The sequence below is a fragment of the Myxocyprinus asiaticus genome, chromosome 36 (genome assembly GCF_019703515.2).
Source record: "Myxocyprinus asiaticus isolate MX2 ecotype Aquarium Trade chromosome 36, UBuf_Myxa_2, whole genome shotgun sequence".
In the NCBI taxonomy this organism is placed as follows: domain Eukaryota; kingdom Metazoa; phylum Chordata; class Actinopteri; order Cypriniformes; family Catostomidae; genus Myxocyprinus; species Myxocyprinus asiaticus.
In genome coordinates this window covers 14,852,955-14,875,624 of record NC_059379.1, presented here as the reverse complement: position 1 = coordinate 14,875,624, position 22,670 = coordinate 14,852,955, and the positions used below count along the sequence as shown (strand labels likewise).

Sequence of the window (22,670 nt, the reverse complement as noted above, 5' to 3'; positions counted from 1 at the left end):
CTGATTGGCTGAGTTTTTGATTGGCTGATATTATATTATATTATATTACATTATATTATAATACTGTAAATAGGAGGGCTGATGGTTTCCTCACTGTCAGCATACATGCTTTAGGTTTGACTGCTACCTCAGTTTGACTGAGTTTGGCCATTTTATCAGGCTGGATTAACTTTCACTCCTAGCAGGCAGGACTAAGGGATAATGGGGACACGGCATGATTCTCAGTCAGATCACATCAGCCCAGTCTCCCCAGGACAATAACAGACAAGGACACAACCCGGTTCAACTACAGCTTACTCTACATGCTGGACCGAGACGTGGCATTTCTACACAGGGCATTACTTAAGACATGATTGAACATGTGTCCAAAATATTGGGTGAGGATTTATTAGTGGTCACATTTGTGAATTTATGAGAAATCTTTGCTGTGGGAAAGACGGAATGTTGAGAGGCAAGATTTAATAATCGCTCAAGCGGAACATCTGTGGCGTCTGCTAGAAAGAAAGGGATCACAGCACTCCATTGTTACTGCGGGGCATCACAGATTTGCATCAAGCACATTATGAGCTGAGAAGCCAGAATGAAAAGCAAATGACATGGTATCAAATAAATGAATGATTTTATGAGCTGGGTGTCTGGTCTGTTTCAGATAAATTTTGAATAAGAAAGGCACGCTGATTAAAAAACACCTTCGTATCTGTCCTTTTTACACAACAATCATAGCCACACTCTAACCTCAGTGAAAGAAAGCAAATTAATTGTTCATCAAATAAAAGAGGCACAGAGGATACAGAACAATGTAATCAGTGTGTCTGCTCAAAGAGAGAGAAACTCATTTCTAATTACCTCACCCTTGACCTTGGCGCCTGACAGCATTGCTCGCTTTTTTCAAGAACATCATTCCCAAACCACCCTCCAGCTCTCACCTTTAGCATTCCACAAAAGTGGCACTTCTAAACTTACAAGTGCACTTTTTATCTTATTTGTGGTAAATGTCAGGGTTTCAGGCACTGTTTGGTGTGACTTTTTGGAATTGATTTCCTTCAGTGGTAAAGAAGGGCACCGGTAATAAAGCGGGTTAGTGATTTGTCCCATTGATTATCCCAAGAAGATGTGAGACCTCTTTTTAACAACTTTAACACTAGAAGTTGAGGGGCAAATTCACTTTTGCACACTGTATTTTAGTGCAAAATCTGTGTTTTCTTCACTGTCCACTTGTAATCCAGTTTAACCGGGTGGTAAATATGCTGAAATAGCTCTGCACCTTGAGTATTGAAATTAAGGGCATGGTTTACCCAAAGATTCTGTCATCATTTACTCACCCTCATGTTTTTCCAAAATTCAATGACTCTCTCTCCTCCATGGAAATAAAATGTATATTAGGTCTTATATTTTCCATACAATGAGAGTGAATGGTGACTGAGGCTAACATTCTGCCAAACATCTGCTTGTGTTTCATGGAGGAAAGAAAGTTATATAGTTTTGGAACAACACGAGGGTGAGTAAATGATGATAGACAAACATTTTGGGAGAACTGTCTAAATAGCGTTATTAATTAACGTCTGATCAAAGCAGCAGTTTTGTGGTACCATTGACTGATTTGCATAAGTCCTTTAGTGAATTGGGCTATGAAAGGACACAGACAGCATCTGCAAATTAATGGTGTTATTACAAAGAACAATTCGATCTTGGTGAATTCTCAACCGAAGGTTAGTAGACAACTGAAATGCAGAGAAAACTAAGAAACAGGAACAGAAGGCTCTAGAAGAGCAATGATACAATGAATCAAAATAACCTTTTACTTTTTTTGACAAGAGCTACTGCGTCATGGGCAAAGCCATAAAAGAGTGTAAATTATAGTACATCAGACAGAAGAGATCGGTAGAGAAAAAATTCCAAAAGAACAGAGCACAATAATAACAAGGAGAAAAGTTCAACCAACAGGCGGGAATCTTCAGCAATCATTGTGAACTAAATCATCTCCCTCTTTCCTATTATGGATTTTTTGCCGTTTTCTATGAAATGTCTGGGTGTCACTTCCGATGTTTGAACTTTGACCTCTAAAATCAGGCTTACGGTCTAGAGTCTTGTGTTACTGTGGCCCATCTGTCAAAGATTTGTGGAAGTGAGAGAGGGTACACTTATCCCCAACATCGACTCAACATGCTGTGCATGATGATTAGTCACGGGTCATTTTCATAGCTTGAGAGCAAAGTGAAGATAGAAGTGGGCAGAGGGACACCGAGATGGGACAGGGACATGAATCATAGGACAACTGAGGGGAAACCGAAGATAGGAGGCTCTTTGTTTTTACCAAAGGCTATGTCAAAATGTCTGGTTTCTGACTTGGGCCTCGCTCTCTATTAAGGGGTCTTGAATACAGAAAGACAAGCATCGGCTTTGTGACCAGTTGAGATCTGTCTGTGTAATTTGCAATCAGCCAGCAAAAATTACCCGACATCAGAGGGAAAATAATGCCATGAGGGTGACAGTTCAGAGGAAGTATTCATGTCTTCTGCAGGGTCAGCAGGATTTGAAACATCATACAATTCCATAAAGGGCTTGTGGTTTGTGTCAATTGCTGATTGTTTCAAAAGTTCAAATAAAAGGGCCTGGAAATTAGCTGTAGGAAAAACAAGGTGGAACAAAAGAATCAAGTAAATATACCACCTTTTCCCTCAAAAGTTAAACAGATTTCCTGAGGAGAAAAGGGAAAGGATTCAAGTTTGACCACAAGCATATTTCTCTTCTGAGAGAACTACCAGACTGCGCAGTCTAAATTGTTTAATAAAGTACGTTATCACAAACCAAGATGCAATTTCAGAAGAAGACTCCATAGGTGTAAACCAACCTTGTCTCTTTAAAGTTGTGAAAAATAATACAAGATAGCGAAATCATAAGAAATCATATACCAGTTGGCTCATTCAAAAATGTACAGTGTTTACTCCCAAAGAAAAAAATAAACTAACTGATGAACAATGCTATTACAATTTTACAAAGTTTTACCCTTTACCCATACCTAACAATAAAGTGTAACCCCCAACCCAAACTCTAATCCTAACCATTATTTACATAGGAAAATAACTTTTGTGTAACAAGGAAGCAAACATTTAAAAAGCCTTTATTATATTGATTTAAAATCCTGTTTGTTGATTGTTTGGTCTAAAAGTCAATATCTTACCATTTTGCCATCTCGTACAAATTGTTACGAGTTAAGGACACTTTTAACCAGTTTGTATGTAAAAACAATAATAATAATAATAATAATAATTTTGACTATTTATTTTTGTTTGTAAAAACCAACAAAAATCACATTTGAAGTTATGCACTTACAATAGAAGTCTATAGGGCAAGACATTCCAGGAGGTATAGAAGCACAAATATAAAGCTTGTATTTTTGCTAGAGCACTAATTTTATTTCTTCCATGCAAAAAATGTATGGTGTTAGGTGGATTTTTTTTTTTTTTTTTGGATGGTAATTTTGCGACTTCAAGCGAAATATTTCGGGTTTACAGTCTTTACATGGTCATGACAGGAGTTAAAATATTGGACACTTTGCACAGACAAGCTTAGTAAGCAATTTTCTCACTCCAGTCCCATATGAACATCAATAAAGTCTTAAAACATTGTGAAAATTTTATATTTTAATGCTTATTCTGGTTCAAAGTCATTGACTTTCATTGAAAGTGCATTACTGTACACATGATTTTTGCTAGTTTTTACAAACTGAAGAATGTCAAAAGCATTTTGTGGCAATCGACATCATGCCTGCCACAGATGATGTCAATATAGCTTAATTTGTATTTAATCCAGATCTCCTTACATAAAGAGGACAATGAACCATTTCCTGCTGAATATAAATTGTCTCACAGATGCACACACCAGTGTGAGTAGAGCTCATCCTCCACCCCACGTCTCGATGTTACAGGCATCACAAAGATAAATTATTTATCCATACTCATCACTCACTCTCTCTCACTTCCACAATATCTCTTAATATTAGTGCCAGACACCTTGATTTACACTGGGTCTTTCCTGCCAACTAAAAGCAATAAAGAGCACAAGGCATCTCCCACACCACACATCTCATGACACACCCCTTCCGAGATATACGGCCACACTGGATTCACAATCTGTTACTCCCCCACCCATTGACTTATACGACTGATATTGATAGATTTATCCATACGGAAATGGCACGTCTCAAATGCTCATCAGCAGATGGGATCAGGTGAAAAATAGGCAAAGGGAGGTGTAAGGATTAGGGAGGAGGGAATGGATTGTTGGGCGATTTTATATTATTTTAAGCGTCCACATGCTGTCAGCAATTGGGCAATGATTGCGGCACACCCCTGCTGGGGGATCTTAAACCAGCCTAAGCTGGTTTGCTTATCTTAGCTGGTCTCCCAGTCTGGTCAGGCAGGTTTGTTGGATGGATTTAGAGGAGTTTAAGGCACTTTTCAGCTGGTCAGGCTACGAGACCATCTTAAACCAGCTAATACCAGCAAACATACTTAAGGACAGCCCATCACAAAATTAAATTTTATTAAGCATTCAAACAGCACTGACCAAAGAGCAATGGGTAGGTATTGAATTGGTGTCAGATGACAGTGAGAAAAAGTAAACTGGAGGCTGACACGGAGAATGCAAAAACAAGCCAGGCTTATTCATCACGGCCTCTGATACATGCTGTGACATTACGGATGTCTCCCATCAGCAGGCTGGGGAAAAACACACATAGATCTGCGACAAGTTATCCATAGCACTCCCCTGAGTGTCTTTACAGGCATTAGTCAGCTGTGACAGCTCATTCAGTCTATGTCAGCCTGTGTCATGCACCTACCTGAGCAGACTGAGTGACTAGCAGAGTTTGGTGACTGTCACAGCCAGGTGGACAGAAAAGAGGACTGTGTGGAATAGCGCAACCTTCAAACGTCTAGCAAGTTCATTGCCCATCATGCAGCCCTGCAATACAGCATAGTGTTAAATTAAATGTAATATTATAAAACTGATAGTTACAGCTCTAAAATCTGATTGCATGAGACAGAATTTAAGCAGTTATAAAATGAGGAGGGGTCATGCATTACAGTGAACTTACCACAAGTTAGGGGTGTTCTAAAACCTTACCTTACCTGTGGTAGTCACTGCAACCATAGTTTAGTTGGATTTCAGCACTCCACACATGATAAATTGGTGGTAAAATCTATGCAACTATCGTTGCTTATCGTGCTTTATATTACAATTAACCACTGAAAGTAAATTACAGGAAAAATATATTTGCTTGGGATACCAGGCACCTAAAGAGTTCGATGACATGTAAGCCAATCACACTTCTTGTTGCCTCAGCAATTCTGAAGATAATGGGGTCAGCTCTGGAATGAAGAGAAATAGCATAGTTCTCCAGACACATTACACTGTATTGGTAATGACTGTTAAAAGGGGGGTGGGGGGATTAACTGTTTTACACCTGAAGAAAGAAAGAAATATATCATACATGTAAACTGTACATTTACATATTAGGTAGCATTTGGTTTATCTTCTGCAACTGGCCTTAAAGGGATGGTTCACCCAAAAAATGAAAATTCTGTCATCATGTTGTTCCAAACCTGTATGACTTTATTTCTTCCATGGTACACAAAGTTAGTTGTTGAATGACAGCCTCAGTCACCATTCACTTTCATTGTATGAAAAAATAAAAGATGCAATGAAAGTGAATGGTGACTGAGGCTGTCATTCAGTCTACCATCTCCTTATGTTTTCCAAAAAATAAAGAAAGCCATGTGTTTAAAACAAAATGAGCATGAGTAAATAATGACAGAATACTAATTTTGTTTGTTAAGTGCAATGAGACCAGGTGAAGCCCTGAAACGAGGTCTTCATAATTACAAGAGCTGGAATGATCAAATGGTCTTGCGAATATTCAAGTGTTTTATTTTTCCATTCATCTTTAAAATACAATAAAGATTAATGATATGCACTGAGGGATGAATGAATCTGTTTTTCTCAGTTACAGTGAGATGATGCCTGTGTAATCAGTCTGTACAATTCCTGTGAATGACAACATCTCGCTTCAGAACATAAAAAAGCTTGAAACATATAGCCATAAAAAAAAAAAAGAGAAAAAAAAAGACATTTACTGTTCATGAGTGAGCTGACCTACGTGAGATAGTTACTGTACATACTGTAAGTGACCTAAGAATAACAGAGGTATTACACAGGAATCAATCAGTTACAAAAACAATTCAACATTTCTTTTTTCCACAAACATTTTAAAAGACATGATTACTTAACACCGTCATGTACAGGTGGTGGGCCTAAAATAACTATTGATCTTTTAATGTCCTTTATTAAAATCAGCAAATAATACAAACAAAAAGTAGCTACATGAAGCAAAAAAAGAGCAATTCACATTAGATTCACATGTTCAGATCCATCTAAAGGAAACGAGTGAAGATTAGGATGCTGTACACTTTCTTGCTGTTGCCACTGAGATTGGATAGGCAGAAACACAAAGTCTCCTGGACTTCCTGTTTTACTCATGGGAGAATCAGGCACAGTCCATGTCTGTTGGGTAAATCAGATGAAAGGGGTTTTCCCATAGTTGTAGGATGAATCCTGGGAAACTTGAAAGCCCACTGTCTGAGGAAACAGTCTATGAGTGTATGAACAGTCTATACTGCAACTGCATACTCTCAGCTGTTGATCTCCTCAAAATCATCACCTTTCTCTTTTGACATTCACAATATGTGAAATTTAAAGAGTACAAAAGTTCATTATAAAGAGATGAAGCGTTACTGCACAGTTGAGACATTGCTCATTCAAACCTGTACCATTGCAAAATTACAATTAAAAAAAAAAAAAATCAACAGCAGCTTTTCTAGAGCTCCCTAGCATTTTTTCCAATAAAGAACTATACAACAGTTGCGATGTGGCCTAATGGTCTGTGACTACAAGCTTAAATTCTCCAGGTTTGTTAAGTCAGTGAGGAATGATTCAGTCCTTCACCTCAAATAGAATTTTTCTTTGTGATTTAAGACTGATACTTGCTTTCGCTGGAACCAGCTGGCCATTACACTGTAACATTACGTATTACACTAACAGTCTGGACTTACAACTGTTTGTGCACACCAAACCTCATACTTAACAACCTAGGGACATTCTTTGTGACACATAACCCACAAACAGTTTAAAGTGTTTAAGAATAGTATGTGTGTGTGTGTGTGTGTGTGTGTGTGTGGTCCATGCAAAGCTAAAATCTGTGAACGATTTTATCCAGTCCTAACGTGTTTACCAAGCATGAGTTTTCCAGCAGCACAGCTTACGCAACAGATAGCTTTCACGCTATCTCTGGCAAGCATATCTATAGTCTGTCTCTTTTAAATAAAATGTCAAAATAGCTAAAAGTCTGATGTTGAGTTTAAGCCTCCTTGAGAGCAAAAACATAGTTGGCGAGAATACAAATAGGTGAGCTTTTTGACCCGTACACAAAACCGGCGACTGTCCCAAGATAATCATTACAAGACTACTTCAGAGAGAAACACTGGTCCAGCTGACATCCAAGACTCCCAGTTTCTTCACTGATGAAGTGTAAACTATGCTGGAGGCACATCTGTGCTTGGTGTCAAGCTGATGTTACGCATGAGAGACGTCCATTGGAGAGGCCCTCACGATACAGCTGAGGGTCGGTAGAGGTGCCAACATTCTCATGGCCAGAAATGACTAAGAAATGTGGGAAAAAAGGCTAAATGTTGACCAGAGCTGGAGGTGATATGAAGAAATAAGATGGAGACGTGTAGCAGGTTTGTGAATTGGTTGGATGGAGTTGAACTGGGTGAGAAGCACAAGGAAAAGTGTAGAGTGATGCTTGAGCTGGATCAGGCAATGATGGCAGGGGTCATTTGAGACGTGGGAGCTGGCGAGGTCTATTTATGATGGTAAATCGACATGGAGAGATAAAGGGTATATGGAGTGGAAATAGGAAATGGGGGCACTCTGTCACCTAAATAATCTCCTCAAATGGGGCCTCTCTCTGGTACATAGGCTGCCATTTGCCTGCAGCAGCACAAGAGAAGAGGTCACTCCGGTGAATGACAACCCACTGAGGCCATACATGTTTTCACACACAGGTGCCCTGGTGAGCAGGAGGCAGAGCTTTGCGGTTCTTCAAGCCTTGGCTCTTCTCTTTGAAGTCCATGGGCTTCTGCTGGGACGTGTCGATAAGAGCGCTGGCGATAGCTATACCTGCAGACAACACACAACAAAGCAAGCAGAGGGTCAGACAGGAGGCAGTGCAGATTGGAAATTCAACTCATGGATACCATTCATAAAGCAAAAAAAAAAAAAAAAAAAAATTAATTTCCATGTCAAAGCAAAATGATAAAAAATGGGACAATGGTGACTTAAAGCACACTCTTTCAAAGGAACAATTGGCTCATTCAACTCAAATTCTAATTTTTTGAAGATGAACTTTGTGCCCGTTCGTACGTAGCGAAGAGTTTGAAAAAGGTTTTCACTCAATGCTCCACAAGGAAGAATGAGAAGCAACTCCCTGTTCTATCTCAAGGGCTTCAGTTCTATTATTTTTTCTCTCTCTGAAGTGAGGACAGGGAGCATCCCTCTCTCCTATTCTGTTCTCCTATTATTTTCTCTCAGGTCTTAGCTGCGTCCCCATTTGTGTACAGTCAGAGCATGCACCACATCCGATGAAGAACATACTTCTCATTCGTTAATAAAAAACGTTCTTTAGGTGAGTAATATGAATGCATTCCCGAACATACTTTATACGGGAACGTGATCATTGTCCAGTGGCCCGAAAATATGATATAGTACAACCAACATGAAAATGTATTAAACAAGTACAATTTAACCAGAGAGAACAACTTTCTTTGGATATATAACACAGACAGCACAAAAGAGCTGGCCAACTCGCAGTCTTTAGGGTTGCTGCTTGCTGGGCTGTTGAAGTTTGTCATTAAAATTTTTGGAGGAGGGTACATCAGAGAGAAATAGAAATAAAAGAAGATAGGAAAAAATTATGGAAAGACTGCTTGTTTGGATTTACACTATCAATGTATTACAGCATGATAAAGCGAAAAAACAGTGCACTGTTTCTCTGAATTATACTTGCATTAAATCTAAGCACAAACGTGACTAACTGAGCTTCGGATGTGTGTGTGTGTGTTTCTCATCTGTCTCTCTGCATGTTGATATCAGGCACACTGAAGAAGCTCTGTGAAGTTTTTGTGTGTGTAAATTAAAATTTTTAGGTTGGATGTTTTTTTGTTTGTTTCTTAAAAACGTACCCGGAAAAGTCCACATTTTGTTTTAGCGCACTGGTTGATTAACAGGTGAGTGGGCAGTGCTTTGCTGATGTTCAAATGCATTCAAATAGATGAGCAATGTAGTTTAAGTGGACAAATCCCAAAACACATCTTAAAACCAGGTGTAAACAGGGCCTCATTCACATAGAGAAACATTGCCTCTCTTTCTACGTGTGTGTAGAGAGAGGCAGTAAAGTGAACTTGGCAACCAGCCCAAATTTACTCTAAAACTAACCAAACTTCATACCAGGATTCTGTCACAGTTTGATGTGGGGAAAAAAAATGGCCACAACCCATAGCTCAATTTTTCAAAGCAACATCTCACAAATCATCCTAAAAACACAACAGCCACTTCGGTGCTATTCTGGCACTGCTCCCTCCCTGCCATTGAAGCAATACAATTATTGCAGGGGAACAATTCATTACTTCAGACAGGCCAGCCAAAAGGAATTGAATTCAGCACATCAGTGTGAACCCAGAGCTTCAAGCATTCAGGCGAAGAGGATTTACATCCAAGAACAACCTGAGCTGCAGACAGTTACACCTCCAAACATCGATTTATTTTCCATCACACCTGGGCTGTAAAGAAAGGAATGTGAAAAATGCACATCTGTCAACAGAACAGCCTTCAGTCCTAAAGAGTGCAGGGCACGCTTACAAACATTATGCTTTTACAGCCCGTTTTACATTAACTTAAACTAATCGCAATGCAGGTCAAAAGGTATTAGACATTGGCCAGTAATGGTGTTGTGGGCCATCTTAAATTCATGCTGCTAAAGATTTTTTTACTTAAATGGGGCATTATCATAAGGAATAAAATTTTCATCCAATTTCCATCCATCCCCGCTTAAGGCTAACGTATACTTTGGATTTCTGAGTTACAGATCGGATTGCACACAATATGCAAGACGCAAATTTCATCATCAGCACAGTGCATGGACTGTCTATGTGCGGCCCATATTTTCTCGACATGTAGATAGTCTTTGTATGTGCACATCGGTGCATGGGCCATCTGTTGACTGTACTAAAAGAGCATCACTATGCCATTGTAGTGCACATGCCTCAAATGCATACTGTGGACTGCGCGCTCGACCATCTGCGAGATGATCCAGCAAGAAAAAAAAAACCTTCCCATTTAATACTAAGTAGAAAATGGCAATGAAAACAAAGATTATGACTATTTTGGGCACCAAAAATTACAAGAGAACTTTATGGAAAAAATAAATAAAACAAACAAATAAACAAAAGAAAACATTAAAAATAGAAAAATGCATAAACACTTTTGAATGGTGTTTTGTTATATTTAAATATAGAATCTCTCTGAAATTCAAAACAGTGATTAGTATGTCAATATTTAATGTGCTTATGCATTTTCTTCAATCATTAAGAAATTTCCATTGAAGCCATGATGAAGCACTGAAAATGCAGCCTGATCCCATGGAAATTATATGACTGTGGTGCCATTTTTGCAAATTAGAACGTGGTTCCTTACATCGTGGCGGTTTTGAGGTGAAATGTCCACTGTGGGGTACTAAAAAGGAGTAAAATATTCTCCCAAATAAATGAGGTTGTCAAGGTTAATGCTCAATGGTGTTTTAAATAAACAAATGCTACCTCCCCACCCTAATCCTTAAAACCTAAACTTAAACAATACTGTCATAAAAAGAAAATGTGATATTAACACAATTACTGAAGAAATCACATAATTTTGTGTTTGTCACTTTCCGCTCACATGTAGACTCGCATGCTCTTCAAGACTCATACCCCAGTCAAGTCGTCATTTTTATTTGTATAGCACACACATTAACACACATTGTTTCAAAGCAGCTTTACAGAAAGTCATGCATTAACAAAAAATTACACTGTAATATCTACAAAGTCTTAGAGTTACCATTGTGTAGTTTGATTAAAAATTATTTTAAATTGTGTATAAAAATTTAATAATTAAATAACAACTGTATTTAGAACCCCTGTGAGCAAGCTGAAGGCGACCGAGGCAAGGAACACAAAACTCCATCAGATGTTGGTTAATGGAGAAAAATAACCAGGCTCACTATGGGGGCTAGTTCCCCTCTGGCTAAACAACATGAATATAATGCCAATATTAGTTATTTATGTGCAGTGCAGTTCATGGTTTAAGATTAGTAAACTAAGTGTTAAGGTCCAATGTTTAAAAAAAAAAATAAAAAAAAAGAACTGTAAGATTAATAACTAATGATTTTGAAGTCCATCCTGGATTAACTGCAGAAGTTCACATAGATGCATTGTCCTTTGTTAGTTGGCTGATGAAGGCTTTTGTTGGAAATTAAATGATAGTCTATGTATTCCATTTCAAGAGAAGTCCATCAACAGACAAAGGTGATGCAGGCAGAGATCAGTTCAACCGGCAGGTCATTTCGGTGAGGTTCGGTGGGGTCCATCCTAAGTCCAAGGTTGAGGCAGTGGCATATGAAGTATCCGATGTCTTACAGTTGGAGTTGGCATCAGTTCATCCTCTGAAGTCCATCGTAAAAGACTGAAGTGATGTCTGGCTAGCACCGGCTGCATTTAGTCGTCATCACTCAGAGACACATAGCAGTGGAGTCCGACACCAAGCAGGAATGGAGCTGGATCTGGCCGGCTCTGGTAACCTCGGGATATGAATCCCAAGGTTGAAACATGGAAACAAACAGAATAATATTATCGTAGATGTCATTCAATTTTATGCAGAGTTACAGATCATGATATTTGTTTCTGGTTCTGGCAGACCTAACTAAAGCAGCCTAATTGTGAGTTGATGGATAAATTAGCTGTATGTCTGGCTAAATTTAACAGGTAGCCAATGTAACAACGATAAAATGGGGCTAATATGATCATATTTCTTGGTTCTAGTCAGCACTCTAGCAGCTGCGTTTTGAACCAATTGAAGTTTATTTATTGAACTTGCTGGACATCCTCCCAGTAATGCATTACAATAATCTAGTCTTGAGGTCATGAACGCATTAATTCGTTTTTCAGCAACAGCAACAGTGAGCATGTGTTGTAACTTAGCAATATTTCTGAGGTGGAAGAATACTGTTCTACAAACATTGGAAATTAGATTTTCAAAGGACAGATTGGTATCAAATATAACACCAAAATTCTTCGCTGTAGAAGACGACATAACAGTATGAGAGTCAAATTATATTTTAGCAGCTTATTTTAAGAGGTATATGGTCCAATAATTAGTACCTCTGTTTTGTCGGAATTGAGTAGAAGGACATTTCTGGCTATCCAATCTTTGATTTCATTCAACAACACTAGAAGAGAAATGCAGCCGTGATCAGATGATAAGAGCAAGTCATTTGTAACTCTGATAAGTGCAGTCTCTGTACTGTGATGGGGCCTAAATCCTGACTGAAATTGTTCATATATACCATTTCTCTGTAGAAATGAACATAGTTGGGAGGACACTAGTTCTGTAAATCGGTCTGTAATTAGCCAATTCTCCAGGATCAAGCTGTGGCTTCTTATTAAGCGGTTTGATAACTGCCATTTTAAAGTTTCTTGGGACACGTCATAAGCATAGTGAGAAGTTAATATTACGAAGAGGTTCTGAGATTACAAGGAATACCTCTTATAAGAGCTTAGTTGGTATTTGATCTAACATACATGTGGCTTTTGATTTTTATATTTGAATCCCCTTTTCTCCCCAATTTGGAATGCCCAATTCCCACTACTTCTCACTAAGTCTCAGCTGCCTCCACTTCTGAGACAGTCAATCCGCGCTATCTTATCACGTGGCTCGTTGTGCATGACACCGCGGAGACTCTGCACGTGGAGGCTCATGCTACTCTCCGTGTTCCACGCACAACTTACCACGCACCCCATTGAGCACGAGAACCACTAATCGCGACCACGAGGAGGTTACCCCATGTGACTCTACCCTCCCTAGCAACTGGGCCAATTTGGTTGCTTAGGAGACCTGGCTGGAGTCACTCAGCACACCCTGGATTCGAACTCGCGACTCCAGGTGTGGTAGTCAGCGTCAGTGGCTTTTGATTTTTTTTTTATACATTTTGTTAGCTCTTCATGACCTATGACAGCGAAGGACTGAATTTGCTCGTGAGGAAAATTATGAGACACTGTTTTCTGAGGTGCTGTGAGAGTTGATTGCATAGTTCCAGTTTTATTTCTGATTATTTCAATTTCATCAGTAAAGAAATTCATGAAGTCATTACTATTGTGCTGAAACGGAATATCTGGTTCAGTCGATGATTTAATTTAGCCACAGTACTGAGTAAACACCTAGGATTGTTGTGGTTATTTTCTATGAATTTGCTAAAATATGCTGACCTGGCAGCTTTTAGTGCCTGTCTGTAGCTACAGACACCATCCATTCATGCACTGCGAAATACCTCTAATTTTGTAGTCTTACACTTGTGATCCATTTTCCGAGCTGCTCTTTTGAGAGCATGAGTGTGATCATTGTACCATGGTGCGGGGCTTTTTTCTTGAATTTTCTTTAATCGAAGGGGGGGGGGCACACTATCAAGAGTGGTAGATAAGACTGCATTTATATTTTCTGTTATTACATCAAGTTCTTCTAGACTTTTTGCCTTACTGAGTATGTGAGACAATTCTGGAAGATTATTAGTGAAGCTATCTTTAGTGGTCGAAAGAATAGTTCTACCTAAACGATAGCGTGGTGTAGATTGAGTGACATTAGCTGATCACAGCAAACAAGAGACAAGGTAATGATCTGAGATGTCACCGCTCTGCGGTAGAATTTCTTTAGTATCAACATCAAATCCATATGACAGAATTCAATCTAGCATATAATTATGCCGATGAGTTGGTCCTGTCATTTTGTCTGACTCCAAGAGAGTTGAGAATATTGATAAATGCTAATCCCAATGTGTCATTTTCATTATCTATGTGAATGTTGAAGTCACCAACAATTAAAGCTCTATCTACATTAACTACTAGATCTGATAGAAAATTTGCAAATTCACCAAGGAAATATGAGTACGCCCGAGTGATCTATAGACTGTAGCAAGGGCAAAAAACTACAGATTTTTTATTTATATCTGACGGTGTCACATTAAGCATTGAGAGTTTAAAAGACTTAAACTTACACCCTGTCCTCTGAGTAACACCAAAAACTTCACTGTAAATTGTAGCAACACCTCCTCCTCGACCCTTCAGATGAGGCTCATGTTTATAACAATAACCTGAGGGAGTAGATTCATTTAAATTAATATATTCATCTGGTTTAAGCCAGGTTTCAGTCAAAGTACATCCAAACTATGATCTGTAATAATTTAATTAATTAGTGTTCTGGTAGAAAGAGATCTAATGTTTAGTAGCCCTACCTTTATAAGATGTTTACCTTCAAATTTTTTCTTTTTTTTTTTTTTTTTCAAGTTTGACCTTAATCACATTTTTTACATTTTTTAAAAATGATTTAGTGAGGGGTTTGTGTTTGGTAGTTCGGGGAACAGACAGAGTCTCTATATAATATCTAGGTGATGCAGTCTCTATGTGTTGTAATTCAGACGTTTGGATTAACCAGTTTGTCAGCTTCCTGACCTGGGCCCCAATTAGTCAAATACTATCACTATAAAGACTATGAGACAAATTACTAGAGAGGAGAGCGGAACCTTCCCTGGAGGGATGGAGTTCGTCTCTCTTTAGCAGGTCAGGTCTACCCCAAAAACTCCAATTGTCTATAAATCCTATGCTATTCTCTAGAAACCACTCAGACATCCAGTCATTCAGTGACACTAATCTACTATAACCCTCGTCACCATGATGAGCAGGGAGGGGGCCAGAGCATATTACAGTGTCTGACATCGTTTTTGCAAGTTCACACACCTCTTTAACTATGGAAGCCCAGAAGTGCCATTTACAAAAGAATTAAGAAATAAACTATCAATCTATTAATTTGAAAATACAAATGTGAATAAATCAATTTATAAATGGACAAATAAAAAGACACATTTAAATGTGTTTATTTAATTAATGTTTTAAAAATTACTTATATTTATCAATAAAAAAGCACATTAATACAGTGCATCCAGAAAGTATTCACAGCACTTCACTTTTTCCACATTTTGTTATTATTCCAAAATGGATTAAATTCATTATTTTCCCCAAAATACTACAAACAATACCCCATAATGACAACGTGAAAGAAGTTTGTTTGAAATCTTTGCAAATTTATTAAAAATAAAAAACGAAAAAAAAAAAAAAAAAAAAAAATCACATGTACATAAGTATTCACAGCATTGAAGGTCCCAACGAGCACAGTGGCCTCCATCATCCGTAAATGGAAGAAGTTTGGAACCACCAGGACTCTTCCTAGAGCTGGCTGCCCGGCCAAACTGAGCGATCGGGGGGAGAAGGGCCTTAGTCAGGAAGGTGACCAAGAACCCGATGGTCACTCTGACAGAGCTCCAGCGTTTCTCTGTGGAGAGAGGAGAACCTTCCAGAAGAACAACCATCTCTGCAGCACTCCATCAATCAGGCCTGTATGGTAGAGTGGCCAGACAGAAGCCACTTCTCAGTAAAAGGCAGATGACAGCCTGCCTGGAGTTTGCCAAAAGGCACCTGAAGGACTCTCAGACCATGAGAAACAAAATTCTCTGGTCTGATGAAACAAAGATTGAACACTTTGGCCTGAATGGCAAGCGTCATGTCTGGAGGAAACCAGGCACCGCTCATCACCTGGCCAATACCATCCCTACAGTGAAGCATGGTGGTGGCAGCATTAAGCTGTGGGGATGTTTTTCAGCAGCAGGAACTGAGAGACTGGTCAGGATTGAGGGAAAGATGAAAGCAGCAATGTACAGAGACATCCTTGATGAAAACCTGCTCCAGAGCACTCTGGATCTCAGACTGAGGCGAAGGTTCATCTTCCAACAGGACAACGACCCTAAGCACACAGCCAAGATAACAAAGGAGTGGCTACGGGACAACTCTGTGAATGTCCTTGAGTGACCCAGCCAGAGCCCAGACTTGAACCCAATTGAACATCTCTGGAGAGATCTGAAAATGGCTGTGCACCGATGCTCCCCATCCAACCTGATGGAGCTTGAGGGGTCCTGCAAAGAAGAATGGGAGACACTGCCCAAAAACAGGTGTGCCAAGCTTGTAGCATCATACTCAAAAAGACTTGAGGCTGTAATTGGTGCCAAAGGTGCTTCACCAAAGTATTGAGCAAAGGCTGTGAATACTTATGTACATGTGATTTTTTTTCCTGTTTTTTATTTTAAATACATTTGCAAAGATTTCAAACAAACTTCTTTCACGTTGTCATTATGGGGTACTGTTTGTAGAATTGAGGAAAATAATGAATTTAATCCATTATGGAATAAGGCTGTAACATAACAAAATGTGGAAAAAGTGAAGCGCTGTGAATACTTTCCAGATGCACTGTAAGTCATTTTTAAATGGACCTTTTAAATGGCATTTTAAAAAGCATTTGCCAATTGCTTTTCTTTATTGTTTGACTTTTCCTTTTTTTTTACCATTTGCAATCCATATCAGCTGAAGCCCAGGATTGCCATTTAAAAAAGCATGAAGGAATAAATTATCAATCGATTAATTTTAAAATAAAAACTTGAATAAATCAATCAATTTATAAATGGACAAATAAAGACACATTTAAATGTGTTTATTTAATGTTTTCAAATGTAATTATATTTAACAATAAAATTGTACATTAATAAATCATATTTATTTCATCATTAATATGTCATTAAATGTAGCAATAAATGAGTGCATTGAGCACTTTTTAATGCACTTTAAAAGCACCTTTTAAATTACATTATAAAAAAGGTATTTGCCAATTGCTTTTCCTCATCCATTTGCCAGTGGCTTTTCTTTTTCATTTTGCTTTTCCTTTTCTTTTTCCTTTTCCTTAACCATCTGAGAATCGAGTAAAAAAAATAAAAAAAAATGCCACTGGACTGTTGATTCGTGAGAGCAACAAAAGAACTTTCAACTCAGTTATAAGACACACCCCCTCTCCCACGTGTCACTCAAAGAGGATGTAAAATGGCCTGTCATTGGACGACAGAACGAGCAGTTTACATGATATGATTTAATCTGAGCATAAGAAACAAATGCGAAACATATCAGAAGTTAATGGTGTCTCGTTCACTGTTGCAGTGAAATGCTGAACGCGGCCCTAACTAAGTCACTGGAGAAAGCCGATGGACTTTCCAGAACTTATACTGAAGAAAATGCACATCCCCTTTCAGTTATATCACATTCATTAAAAAAAAACACTATATGATCATCTTTAAATATTGTATTTTTGTTAAAATAATTGCCTGTGTATGACAGAGAAAAGGTGGACTGTCTGAATGACGGTCAGCTGATGATACAGGGAAGGCAAGCGAGCACACTTTTGTGGAACAAATGGTAGTGTTAAAACTAATGTTGTGTAATACTTACACTATATTGCCAAAAGTATTCGCTCATCTGCCTTTAGACGCATATGAACTTAAGTGACATCCCATTCTTAATCCATAGGGTTTAATATGACGTCGGCCCATCCTTTGCAGCTATAACAGCTTCAACTCTTCTGGGAAGGCTTTCCACAAGGTTTAGGAGTGTGTTTATGGGAATTTTTGACCATTCTTCCAGAAGCGCATTTGTGTGGTCAGACACTGATGTTGGACGAGAAGGCCTTGCTCACAGTCTTCACTCTAATTTATCCCAAAGGTGCTCTATCGGGTTGAGGTCAGGACTCTGTGCAGGCCAGTCAAGTTCTTCCACACCAAACTCGCTCATCCATGTCTTTATGGACCTTGCTTTGTGCACTGGTGTGCAGTCATGTTGGAACAGGAAGGGGCCATCCCCAAACTGTTCCCACAAAGTTGGGAGCATGGAATTGTCCAAAATCTCTTGGTATGCTGAAGCATTCAGAGTTCCTTTCACTGGAACTAAGGGGCCAAGCCCAGCTCCTGAAAAACAACCCCACACCATAATCCCCCCTCCAACAAACTTCACAGTTGGCACAATGCAGTCAGACAAGTACCGTTCTCTGGCAACCACCAAACCCAGACTCGTACATCAGATTGCCAGATGGAGAAGCGTGATTCATCACTCCAGAGAACGCGTCTCCACTGCTCTAGAGTCCAGTGGCGGCGTGCTTTACACCACTGCATCCGACGCTTTGCATTGCACTTGGTGATGTATGGCTTGGATGCAGTTGCTCGACCATGGAAACCCATTCCATGAAGCTCTCTACGCACTGTTCTTGATCTAATCTGAAGGCCACATGAACTTTGGTGGTCTGTAGCGATTGACTCTGCAGAAAGTTGGCGACCTCTGCGCACTATGCGCCTCAGCATCCGCTGACCCCGCTCTGTCATTTTATTTAGCCTACCACTTCGTGGCTGAGTTGCTGTCATTCCCAATCGCTTCCACTTTGTTATAATACCACTGACAGTTGACTGTGGAATATTTGGTAGCCAGGAAATTTCACGACTGGACTTGTTGCACAGGTGGCATCCTATCACAGTACCACGCTGGAATTCACTGAGCTCCTGAGAGTGGCCCATTCTTTCACAAATGTTTGTAGAAGCAGTCTGCATGCCTAGGTGCTTCATTTTATACACCTGTGGCCATGGATGTGATTGGAACACCTGAATTCAATTATTTGGATGGGTGAGCGAATACTTTTGGCAATATAGTGTATGTGCATTATGAAAGTGTCTTTCAAATTAAAGTGTATATATATATATATATATATATATATTTTTTTTTTTTTTAACACCAACCTGCTGTGTACATCTGTTTATAATATCTCAAATAAAGTTTGTGCTTAATCTTTTGTTGTGCTCAACTTCATAAAGATGTTTATTGACTTACAGGAGCTATACACTCTATACACTAAACATTGTAAATACACAATGTACACATTCTTTTATCACATTCCTCTTTTACAATTGTAGTCTGGGTCTTATGGATTTAACAATTTGAATTTTGAATGAATTTACATTTTAATTGTACCTTAATCGATTATGTTATAGGCTAAATTTAATTGACAGATAATGGCAATTAACATGTAAAAGTTGTTTGAGGTAAAATGTCAAAGATTTAGGCCAGACATTTTCCGAAAGAAAAAACAAAACAATGTGTTTTACCCCTTCACTGCTAGAATTGTGTGAAATGAAACAAAAGTCACTTAACAAACATTTTACTGGAAGAAGAAAAAAGACCTTCTGGTTGTGTAAATGAAAGATAACACTTTATTAAGCTTTACAAAACAGAAACAGTTTAGCAAAGTTTCATCGTGTCCCAGTGCTTATGATCGATGTTCTCACAGTGCACAGAGGGTACAGTATATGGGCTTTGTTCACAAATATGGCAGAGAGAGCGGTCATACAGTAATGAAACAGGTGAATAGCTGTAAGGTCAGGCAGTGCAGAGAAGCAATTGCTTTAGTAACCTCCGTGAAGTTTGCACCCCATATAATTAAATCATTACCAAATTCTATACCATTCGTTTGTGCCGCAAAAATTAACGTTTGAGCTGGTTCAGTGTTTGAGATATTAGACATTATTTTTTGACTGTTTGACGTCACTTTCCACCCCTTGGGTCCAAATCGCTCCAAACAGGTGCTGTTAAAAGAAACAAAGTTTTCCTTTCTTTGTATTTAACAAGATAGCTTTTGGGAGCCGTGAAATCGCGCAGGCTAAAACCCATGCCAATCACTCTCACCTGTCTCCAACATTTGTGTTCGCTTCTGGTTTGTGCCGTGTTTGGTATCGTTGAAGCATTGATTTTTTTGGCAAAGATTAATCATAACGCTTTACCTTCTTTGTATTAAATAACATAATGTACCTTCTGTGCACTGTGAAATCATCGATCATAAGCACTGGGACACAATGAAACTTTTTTTTTTTTTTCTACCCAATTTGGAATGCCCAATTCCCAGTGCACTTTTAAGTCCTCGTGGTCGCGTAGTGATTCGCCTCAATCCGGGTGGCGGAGAACGAATCCCAGCTGCCTCCACGTCTGAGACAGTCAACCTGCGCATCTTATCATGTGGCTTGATGAGCGTGTTGCCACGGAGACAGCGCGTGTGGCGTCTTCATGCCATCCACCGCGGCATCCACGCTCAACTCGCCACACGTCCCACCAAGAACGAACGACATTATAACGACCACGAGGAGGTTACCCCATGTGACTCTACCCTCCCTAGTGAACTCCAGGGGTGGTAGCCAGCATCATTTACCACTGAGCTACCCAGGCCCCCCCCAACACAATGAAACTTTCTGCTTCTGTTTATAAAGCTTAAAGTTTTATCTTTCGTTTACACAACCAGAAGCTCTTTTTACTTCTTCCAGTAAAATGTATGTTAAGTGAATGTTTCATATCACACAATTCTAGCAGTGAAGGGGTAAAAAATCTTGAACATTTTACCTCAAACATCTTTGACATGTTAATTTCCATTATCTGTGTCAATAACATTTTGCCTATAACATAATCGATTAAGGTACAATTCAAATTCAAATTCATATTGTTAAATCCATAAGACCCAGACTACAATTGTAAAAGAGGAATGTGATAAAAGAATGTGTACATTGTGTATTTACTGTGTGTTTAGCTCCTGTCGGTCAATAAACATCTTTATGAAGATGAGCACAACAAAAGATTAAGCACAAAATTTATTTGCAACATTATAAACAGATATACACAGCAGGTTGGTGTGGAAAATATACAGTATATATATATATATATATAAATATATATACACACATACACATAGATCCAATAATATCATGTAAACTGCTCGTACCATCATCCAGTGACAGGCTGTCTTACATCCTCTTCGAGTGGCACGTGGGAGAGGGGGTGTGTCTTAGAACTGAATCGAAGTTCATTGGTTGCTCTCACGAGTTGAGTCCAATGGCATTTTTTTTTACTTGATTCTCAATTGGTTAAAGAAAAGGAAAAGAAAAAGGAAAAGCAAAACGAAAAATGAAAAAGAAAAGCCATTGGCAAATGGATGATAAAAAGCAATTGGCAAATGACCTTTTTAAAATGCAATTTAAAAGGTGCTTTTAAAGTGCATTAAAAAGTGCATTTAAAAGACTCATTAATGTACTCATTTATTGCTACATTTAATGGCATTTTAAAGGTGAAATAAATAAATATTTTATTTGTCCATTTATAAATGTATTTATTTATTCAAATTTTAATTTTTAAATTAATTGAATGATAATTTATTCCTTCATTATTTTTTAATTGGCACTCCTGGGCTTCAGCTGGTATGGACTGACAAATGGTAAAAGAAAAGTCAAACAATAAAGAAAAGCAATTGGCAAATGGATGAAGAAAAGCAACTTGCAAATGGATGAAGAAAAGCAATTGCCAAATGCTTTTAAAATGCCATTTAAAAGGTGCATTTAAAAATGACTTATTAATGTGCTGTTTCATTGTTAAATATAAGTACATTTTAAAACATGAATTAAATAAGCACATTTAAATGTGTCTATTTATTTGTCCATTTTTAAATTGGTTTATTTATTGAAATTTAAATGTGTCTATATATTTGTCCATTTATAAATTGGTTTATTCACATTTTTATTTTCAATTTAATAGATTGATAATTTATTCCTTAATTCTTTTGTAAATGGCACTCCTGGGCTTCCATATTTAACATTATCTCTAGTGATCTCCAACTGGTGAAGCCAGACATCGTTAGTGCCGACATGAATAACAATTTTAGGAAATCTATGTTTAGCATTAGCTAGCACTTGTAAATTTGATCTGATGTCAGACGCTCGAGCCCCGGAAATGCATTTAACAATGGTGGCTGGAGTCTCTATTTTCACGTTCCTTACAACAGAATCACCAATTATTAAGGCTCTTTCAACATGATTCTCAGTGGATGCATCACTGAGTGGGGAAAATCGATTGGAAGCCCTAACAGGAACGGGAGAGTGGTGTCATTTTGCTGAGCAAGTATGCCACTGAGACGTCACCCAAACGCCCTGCAGCGGGGGCTCTAGAGCCGGAACCAAAGTGTGTGTGTTGCACGCTGTACTACCCGCATCCGAAACAGTATCTACCGGCTTCTCTTTCTCACTGACCTCCACTAGTGTTCAAATGCGTGTCTCTAACTCTTTTCTGTCAGCCTGACTATTTCCTTACATTTATCACATGTGAATCCCTCACTGCTGATGGGAGAAGCTATAGTAAACATGTGGTATGCTATGCGGGAAGAAATAACATGAGCGGATTCCATGACTTACCACAATTGTTTGTTGTTGTTGTTATGGTTGTTCTTGTGCGGCGAGGGTTTGAGATCGATGTGGTTCCTGATCAGCAGATGTTTGAGATTGATGCAATAATCCATGTAAAACACAG

The 22,670-nt window shown here is 38.6% G+C and overlaps 1 protein-coding gene across 2 annotated transcripts in view; it reads right to left on the bottom strand.

Annotated features, from left to right (window-relative positions):
• Positions 1–5,916: 5,916 nt before the first annotated feature.
• atrnl1b (attractin-like 1b) overlaps positions 5,917–22,670 on the bottom strand; it is a 149,908-nt gene continuing 133,154 nt past the window's right edge. For both annotated transcript variants that reach the window (XM_051673902.1, XM_051673903.1), the window contains exon 29: positions 5,917–8,241. In XM_051673902.1, coding sequence (XP_051529862.1) covers positions 8,117–8,241 — 125 coding nt within the window. In that variant the 3' untranslated portion in view covers positions 5,917–8,116. The remainder of the gene's footprint in view (positions 8,242–22,670) is intronic.